This window comes from Propithecus coquereli, unplaced genomic scaffold, assembly GCF_000956105.1.
Source record: "Propithecus coquereli isolate 6110/MARCELLA unplaced genomic scaffold, Pcoq_1.0 Scaffold10, whole genome shotgun sequence".
Taxonomy (NCBI): Eukaryota; Metazoa; Chordata; class Mammalia; order Primates; family Indriidae; genus Propithecus; species Propithecus coquereli.
In genome coordinates, this window is record NW_012133858.1 from 3,320,164 (window position 1) to 3,329,850 (window position 9,687).

Sequence of the window (9,687 nt, forward strand, 5' to 3'; positions counted from 1 at the left end):
ACTACAGGCATGCGCCACCATGCCCGGCTAATTTTTTCTATATATTTTTAGCTGTCTGATTAATTTCTTTCTATTTTTAGTAGAGACGGGGTCTCATTCTTGCTCAGGCTGGCCTCGAACTCCTGAGCTCAAACAATCCGCCCGCCTCGGCCTCCCAGAGTGCTAGGATTACAGGTGTGAGCCACCGTGCCCGGCCTGACCCTGTGTACTTTATTAGCCTTTACTAGCCTGGAAATTCCTTAAGTGCAAGATTGTGTCTATCCTTTATATCTTTATATATTCAAAGCACCTCGAATGAAACTTAATTTAACATGGTGATTATTATGGACTGTATATATCCCCCAAAATCTTTATGTTCAAGTCCTGACCCCTAATATGGAGGGGGGGCCTTTGGAGGTAATTAGGTTTAGATGAAGTCATGAGGGTGGTGCCCTCATGATGGGATTAGTGCCCTTATAAGAAGAGAAAGAGATAAGAGAGCTCCCTCTCTGAACACATATACAAAGGAGAGGTCATGTGAGCACACACAGAGACAGTGGCTGTCTGCAAGCCAGGAAATGGGCTCCAACAGAAAATGAATCTGTTAGCACCCTGATCTTGGACTTCCCAGCCTCTAAAACTGTAAGAAATATCTGTTTTTTAAGCAATCCAGTCTACGGTATTTTGTTATAGAAGCCCAAACAGACTAATACAATGACTGAGTTATCTTCCTTCATAATTCACAAAAGTGAATCTGCTCAAGCTGTAACAGTAGGCCCAAATGTATATATAGCCAAGAACTCTTCAAAAATAAAGCTGTTTCAGCCTTGTAGACTTACAATTTCTTATAAATTCTAAGATGAGCCTTTGCTGTCTTCAGACTTAAGATACTTGCTATCATATAAAATGTAAAAATAGTTTGCACATTGTTATAAAGTATTCATTAATGTCAAGTTCCACTCTCCTCAGTACTTAATTTTTGATTCCTACTTGAGGTGTTTAGTGAGAAAATATCATTTAAAAAATTAACTGACAAAGAGGTCAGAGCAAAATAATCCTGCTAGATTTCCCCAAGTGGAGCTAAGAAACTGGCTCTAAACTGGAAACCCAAAAGAAGAGAGAAGCATGTGGGTAAACTGGACTTGGGACAAGGCCCAGAAGCTAGGAGTCAAAGTAGTACTAAAGACATTTGAGCTTGTAGCTACTACACAACTTGAAGGTAGAACTCAAAGGAGATGGTAAATAGCTTTTAGAAAAAACAAAAACAAAAACAAAAAAACAAGAGATTGATGATTGACAAGTATTACAAAGAAAAGCCAAACAGATATTTAAAGAGAGATTACAACATCTATATATCAAATGCATGTAGATAATAAAGATCAGAAGATGATGATGAGTAAAAACCAGACTGAAGCCTAGAATCAGTGTGTAAATAAAGAAAAGGGGTTAAGTTAAGAAACCACACAGAAGTTAGATACTCAGACAAAGGGTAAGAGGACTCAAATCTGAGGCTAAGTAACTAAACTGGGAATTTCTGGAGGGTGGAGGCAAACAGCAACTTTTGTTAAGAAGGATCTTCCAATGAGTAAAATCAACTTAACGTTAGAGAATTGTGTTTAAAACTAGATAAAGAATAATGTAATAAGTAACTAAAAGTATCTAGTTATTTATATTTTTAATATCTTATGCTCAATTGTCCTTATTAAATACAGTAATAATTGATAATTATGCTTTTCTATTTTATTTAGTCTTCTAAGAGAAAGAACATAATTGAAGGGAATATCATGCTAAATTTTCAATTATTATTTACTTATGAGTAATCTAACTCTATAGTTTATTGTTATCCAAAAGAAATATAATGCCAGGCATCTAGATAATTTTAAATTTTCTCGTAGGAACATTTTTAAAAAGTAAAAAGAAACAGGTGCAACAAGGAATAATATATTTTATAATAGCGTTTTAACATGAAATAAATTTAAAAATGTTTTTGGTATGAAGTTTTTGAAATCTGGTGGGTATTTTATACTTATAGCAGATCTCAATTCAGATGCTAAATTTTTATTAGAAATACCTGATGTGTATTTGGAGTTCACAAAATTTACAGTTGAAAAAGTAGATTTACATACTCAAGTTTTCCAAACACACTTAAAAGTATCCTAATAACTGAACTGATCATCAATTTTTAAAGTTAAAATAATTAAAATAAAAAATTCAGTTCCTCAGTTACAAAGGTGCATTTCAAGTGCTTAATTGCTACATAGGGTTAATGGCTACCAAATTGTACTATATAGGTATAGACCATGAGGCTATAAACTAGATGCCATTACTTAAATTATTTAAACTGCGGGTAGAGTACCTAGCAAATTCATCTCTTTAAGATGACAAATATTATATGAAAAAATAAAATATGGCATTCTCAATATCTGATCCTGCAGTTTTCTTCACCAATCTAGTATGTTGAGCCACAATTTTTCAATCTGCCCAGATAAATTGCATCTATCTCATATACCTCTAAGGTTCTGGACATAGCCTTTGGATATTATCTCTATACTACATCCCTAAGAAAGCTCATATTCTATCACTTTCCTCTTGAAAGTTTTAACTAGCACTCATATTAGAGGGCTTTCCAACCTACAGCCATAGTCCTGTCCTCTCAATCAAATTTCAATTCCTTATTTCTAACTTGGACATTACCACTTCAAAATTCAACTAACCTCAAAGGGATTGCATCATTTTTCCCACTCAGTTTCTACCTTTGAATTACCACTTCTGTTAAACATCTATGAGGACTTGAACCTTGGAGTGAGTCAGCTTAGACTTACCCTTACGCTGTTATGCATTATCTATACAAAAGTGGTATCTTACACATTTTATATTCTTTCAGTTTTTTCTTTATAATATTTCCTTTGACTCTCTTTTTCCAAAGTTGTAGTCAAGTCAAGACCCTCATCACCTCAGTTGTAGCTTACAGCAATAATTTGAAATGGTCTCTTCTTCTGCTCTATCCAGCATACTCTTATGTCTTCTCAAAAGCCTCTCCACTATTTGTAGAATCAAGTTCAAACTCCTCTCTGAAATTCTCTACCCTTCACAGTCTTGCCTAACTTTATCTTTCAATCTTTTTCAATAAGAATACTATATCTAAGTCTGGTAAGTATCTGCACTGGAATTCAAATATGCCATACTTACTTCTCTTTCCTGGTCTTGGGCATTTACCCTACCTATAATGCCCTCATATTTCTAAATCTTACCTATTCTCTGGAGATAGACCAATTACCATTAGCTCCATAAATCTTTACTAATCACTCTTGTTCATATTGGTTGCTCCTTCCTCTTCCCCTTAATAGAACTTACTTTTCTATCAGTTACGGGCCAGATAATATTTTTGGCATTGCAGTCTCTAGCAACTACTGAACTCTACTGCTGTAGGGTGAAAGTAGCCAGGAACAAAATAAACAAATGGGTGTGGCTATGTTCCAGTACAACTTAATTTATAAAAACAGGCTGGATGTAGCCCAAAGGTCATAGTTTATTGACTCATGCTTTTGGTGAGGAAAATTATAAACCCTGAGGGTGTTTTTGGATGAGTATAACATTTAAATTTTTAGACTAAGTAAAGCAGATTGCTTTCCCTAATGTGGGTAGGCCTCATTCAATTAGTTGAAGGCTTGAATAGAACAAAAATGCTGACCCTCTGTCAAATAAAAGGAAATTCCTCTTGCCTGGCTTCCTTTGAGCTGGAATATCATTTTTTCCTGACTTCAGATTCAAACTGAGACACTGGTTCTTCCTGGGTCTCAAGCCTGCTGGCCTTTAGATTGGCACTACGCCATTGGCTCTCCTGGTTCTCAGGCCTTTAAACTCAGACTACACCTTTGGCTCTCCTGGGTTTCCAGCTTGCTAAATGCAAATCTTGGGACCTGTGAGCTTCCATAATTGCTAATTCTTTACAATCAATCAATGAATCTCTCTCTACATATTATTGGTTTGTTTTTCTGGAGAACACTAATACATCTGGCTTTTCCCAGTGTGTATTTAACACAGAGAAAGGAGTTCAAACAAAAACTTGCAGTCTAACTAGGCTGAGGAGTCAGAAGTTGGAGTTTGGGGCTGCCAGATAACAGTTTGGAAAAAAGTGAGCCACAAAGTAGGGAGCTCCGAAATCTTTGTACAAACTTCCATTGAATTATTGACTCTTATACTGTGTACACATGGAAAGAAGCTCTAAGGAGCCTAGGAGATCTATAGCTAGAAGGCTAAAAGAAATTAGCAGCAATTTCATCATCTGCCCAGTGTTGGGCATACGGAGTTTGGAGTTCAAGTTCTTCCAAGTCAGAAGGTCTGGGTTAACATCTTGAGCTTCTACCTAAACCATAAAAGGACCATACCTTGACCATGAACCAGGACAAAGGGCAATACTCCATAGCAAAACAAAGATTTATAAGTAAATCTACTCTGAGAAAGGCTAAAACCAAGCCACCACAGGATCAACTGATCTGCCAGAATATAACTGTTCTCAACAGTCTTCAGAGGAAGATTAAGAGTGTTCCTCTGAAGCACTGTTCCTCTGTTTCTATAATGTGTCATTCGCAGTGTCCACTCTAAAATGAAAAATTAACAGACATGTGAAGAAGTGGAAAAATTCAATCCAGTGTTAAAAAGAAAAAAGTTAATAGATATATACTATCAAATGATCCAAGTATTGGATTTATACATAAGAACTTCACAGTAACTATAATAAATATGGTAAAGAATCTATGGGAAAAGATGGATATGAGAGGTGAAAAAGAGAATTCCAGTAGAATTAAGAGAAGTAAATAGAAATCACAGAATTAAACAAAATAAAGAATTAAACAATATAATACATGAAATAAATCCACTAGATGGGATTATTAGCACATTAGACACTGCAGAAGACAGGGTCAGTGAATTTGAACACAGACCAATAGAAATTATCCAAACCAAAGTAAACAACAAAAGGATGAACAAAGCCTTAACAACCTGGAGTCCTAGAGGGAAAGTGGAGAGAATAGGGCAGAAAAAATATTTGAAGAAATACTGGTTCAAATTTTCTTATTGTGAATATATTAACTCAGATACATGACACCGAAGCAAACCCCAAGCAAGATACATATAAAGAAATCCACACCAGGGCTCATTAAAGTAAAACTGCTGAAAACAAACAAAAAACAGGAATATCGGCTGGGAGCAGTGGCTCATGCCTGTAATCCTAGCACTATGGGAGGCTGAGGTGGGAGGATCACTTGAGGTCAGGAGTTCAAGACCAGCCTGAGCAAGAGCAGGACCCCATCTCTCCAAAAAAACAAAAAAAAAATTATCTGGGTGTGGTGGCATGCACCTGTATTCCCAGCTACTCAGGAGGCTGAGGCAGGAGGATTGCTTGAGCCCAGGAGTTTGAGGTTGCAGTAAGCTATGATGACGCCACTGCACTCTACCCAGGGAGGCAGAGTGAGACCCTGTCTTAAAAAAAAAAAGAATGTTTTAAAGGCAGCCAGAGATACAGAGGAGCATTATATAGAGGAGAATGACAAGAATGAAGGCTGAATTTACATCAGAAACAATAGCGGTCAGAAGACAGTGGAACAAAATCTTTAAAGTGCAGAAAGAAAAATAAACAAAAGTCTAATGAAGTAGAATTATACACATGCAAGAAAAATATTTCTCAAAAGTAAAGGCAATATGAAGACATTTTCAGATAACCAAAAAGCTGAGAGAATTCATTACCAATAGAATTATACTGTAAGAAATGCTAAAGGAGGTTTTTTAGCCTGAAAGGAAATGAAAGCAGATGAAAATTCAGATCTGTGTGAAGGAATACAGATTACTAGCCATAGTAAATATAAATGACCATTTTTCTTTCATTTCTTTAAATTCTTTAAAAGTCAACACACTAATTTAATGTGAAAATAAAAATAATTATGGTGGATTTTATAATATATGCAAAGTAAAACATACAACAAAATAGCACAAAAGATGGAAAATGGTATATCATACAGGGAACAAATTAAAAAAAAAAAACAACAAATAGCAAAATGGTAGAATTCAACACAACCAGACCAAGAATTACATTAAATTCAAGTAAATGACACCCTTTAAAAATAGAGCTTGCCAGACTAGATGAAAAAGCAAGACCTGATAATATGCTATTTATAAGAGATCTACTTTAAGTATAAGCAGAGGTTAAGAAGTAAAAGGCTGAGAAAATACTACAGTAGTCGTAATACCCCCTTTATCCATGGAAGATACGTTCCAAGTTCCCCAGGGAACGTGTGAAACCATGAATAGTACCGAACCCTATATATATTATGTTTTTTTGATCTGATAACCAAGATGGCTACTAAGTGACTAATAGGTGGGTAGTATATACAAGATGGATATGCTGAAAAAAGGGATGCTTCACGTCCTGAGCGGAACAGCACAAGGTTTCATCAAGCTACTCAGAACAGCACGCAATTTAAAACTTTGGCATTATGTATTCCTGGAATTTTCCATTTAATATTTTTGGACCACTGTTGACCATAGGTAATCAAAACCACAAAAAGCGAAACTGCAGAAAAGGGGGGCCACTATATTATGCAAACCCTAATCATACAAAAACTAGAGTGGCAATATTAGTAATAGTAAACAAAGTAGACTTCAAGATAAGGTATATTACCAGAGATAAAGAAGATCATTTCATAATAATAACAGTATTCATTCATCCAGAAGATATAACATTCCTACATTCTTAAATGTGTAAGCATCTAATCACAGAGCTTTAAAATATATGAAGCAAAACCTGATAGAACTAAAGAGAGAATTAGACAAATTCACAATTGTAGTTGGAGATTTTAGTACCCTTTCTCACTAAAAGGGGAAACATGTAAACAAACCAAACCAGTAAGAATTTAGAAGACTTCAACAACACTATTAACCAAATTGACCTAATTGACATTTATAGAACACACAACAACTGCAAAGTACACATTCAAGTATACAAGTAGTCCTTGCTTTTGCATGGTATGTTAAATGAAACCTGTGCATATCAAAATCTTTGCATGGTTCTGATATGCATGAGTTTCAGTTATGACAGCACTGTGCAAAGCAAAGGTTGCTTGTAATGGTACATTCACCAAGATAAAACATTTAGAGGGCTATAAAAACAACTCTGAAAATATTTCAAAGGATTGAAATGATATAGAGAATGTTACCTGACCACACTAGAATTAAATTAGAAATTGATAACAATACAGTATCTAGAAAAATCTTCAAATATTTGGAAATTGAGCAACATACTTCTAAACCCATGAGTCAAAAAAGAAGAGTATGTATGTAGTATCTTGCACAATATACCCAAGAAATACTTGAAAAGATCCCCATGTTTGGGTTGAAATATTTGATTAGAAAAGATAAGAAAGATCAAACAGAAAGAATGCTATGGAAATATGTATCTATAGCTGCTGCCCAAAGGTGAACAGTAAGGCATATCCTTCAAAAAGGCATAGATTAATAGTATGCTTTAGCCAATATTTAAAAATTTTCAAATACAGAGATTTTTTTTGTTGTAACCTTAAAAATGTTTAAATCTACTACTCTAATGTACTTTCAGTCAAATATTGCACATTTGAAAAATAATGTGGAACATCTTCTCAAAAATTAAACTGATTTGGCTAAAAAACATGAAACACTAAATAAACATGTACCTTAGCTGCATTGATGAAACATGTTTGCAATCGTCTCCCCAAAACTAAAAAATTTTCTGCAGCTGATGGAAGCAATTCATTGTAAAATTCCTCTGCATCTTCTCCTGGCTCCAAGCCCACACAGCAATGGCTGAAATAAGAGCATAAGTTTGTGTTAATTATAAGTTTCAGTTGAATGCTCAAGCTTCTATGGACACTATGCTTTATTGAGAATTTTTACTATCCTTTTGTTTTGTTGTTAAGCCAATAAAGAACTTCTTACATTGGAAAATTAGCCTAACAACTTTCTAGAAAAGTAAATAGTGGTATGGACCTTGCTTACATTTCGGTCCAGGATACATACATTCTAAAAACCTACATGTTACTCCTTGAGGAAAAAAGGACACTTGGCTCACAATAAAGAGAAACAAGCCAAGTTTTCAGTATAATTACTCTAAAAGCCATAGGATACCTTGAGAGTTTAATTCACAAATACCATTTGTGTTAACTGATCCATTTTAGATATCTGATAGCTGAAAAACACCCAGGAAGGATTAGTCTGCAAGGAACAGATAAGGAAATCAAACACTAATTTCATACCAATTCTACTTTCTGCAAAATATTTGCCTGCATATTCCTTATACAGAAGGAAAATCAGCAAAAACCTAACTCTAGTAGGAACACTTTACAATACACATTAAAAAATAGAAAGTCAAAAAAAAATTAAAAATAAAAATAAATAAATAAAAAAGAGAAAGTCATTTAGAGAAATTGATCCTCTTGAAACTGCACATAAAAGTCACTCTCTGGACATGAGTTGAATATATTCAGAAGTCTCAATAAAAAGTATTTTTGTAGACTAATACCAAAAAGAGCCCCAAACCCAAGAATGGTCTCTATGTGTGTACTCTAATGAGTAAGTACTGCTGTGTGAGTCTTTTCAACAAAATCTGCAGACACTAATAAACAATAACAACTACATATTATGCATGCTAGAAAACCTAAGTGGCTAATGTTCATATGTTGATAAGTTTTATTTTTCTTTTGTTTGTTTGTATTTTGAGTCCTAAAATTAATGGGCTAATGCTCACACCTATCAGCTTTTCTTTTCTCCTTGGTTTCTAACGTTAAGAGTATCTATTTTGATTGAGAGCATTAATAAATGGGATTATGTTTATTTGTGTGTTCACAAATATAGGAATTTCTTAAGTTTTGGATTCAACCCAAGAGCCTGGCTCAATCGATACTGTCATCAGCTATATCTAATCAAATGGCTTTATTTACTTAAGGAAATCATTAATATTGAAAATTAAAGTATAAAAATGATTATTATATACATTTGTTAACTGTTCTTTCTAACTGTATACTTCAAATTTCGACTTTACCTAGTCACAAAGTAGGAATACGCAGTTTAGAAAGCTAGAATCCAAGACATGGTATAAATAGGACAAAAGCCATTTAGTGGGGATAGATAGTTTGTTAAAATCAAATGGCTTGTCTAAAAAACAAAAAAAGAAAGCTGGGATCCAGTTAGTAAATGCACACTTCCAATTACTTAATCAGGAAGTGGCTTAGGCACTGAGACCATGTGGTGTATTTTACTGCCTCCTTTTAAAAAATGATTTTGATCTCTTTTCTATGAACTTCTAGCATGGCAGTCTATCAATAAATGATGCTTCTAAATTTTATTGACATGATTGGGGCAACTGAATAAAATAGAAAGTAGCCAAATCAATACAAACTAAAATGACTAGTTTTTATATCTGTTCTCCTATGGTACTTTGGTTGTGTACTTTCATTTTAGCACCTATTTCATTCTGCCTTGTATCATACATTTACATGACTATCATCCAATCTCTATTTTAAGTTACTCAATTATAGAGCCAGTGCCTTAATGCCTTTATTTCTTCACATATTCCTTAGTCAATAAAGAGTATATCGGCTCTGGGAGGCCGAGGCGGGCGGATTGTTTGAGCTCAGGAGTTCGAGACCAGCCTGAGCAAGAGCGAGACCCCGTCTCTACTAA

General features: G+C 34.6%; 1 protein-coding gene across 2 annotated transcripts in view; it reads right to left on the reverse strand.

Moving 5' to 3' along the window:
- The window catches only part of IQCB1 (IQ motif containing B1), a 54,102-nt gene that overhangs the window by 37,661 nt on the left and 6,754 nt on the right, over window positions 1-9,687 (reverse strand). For both annotated transcript variants that reach the window (XM_012640158.1, XM_012640164.1), the window contains exon 5: window positions 7,683-7,812. In XM_012640158.1, coding sequence (XP_012495612.1) covers window positions 7,683-7,812 — 130 coding nt within the window. The remainder of the gene's footprint in view (window positions 1-7,682; window positions 7,813-9,687) is intronic.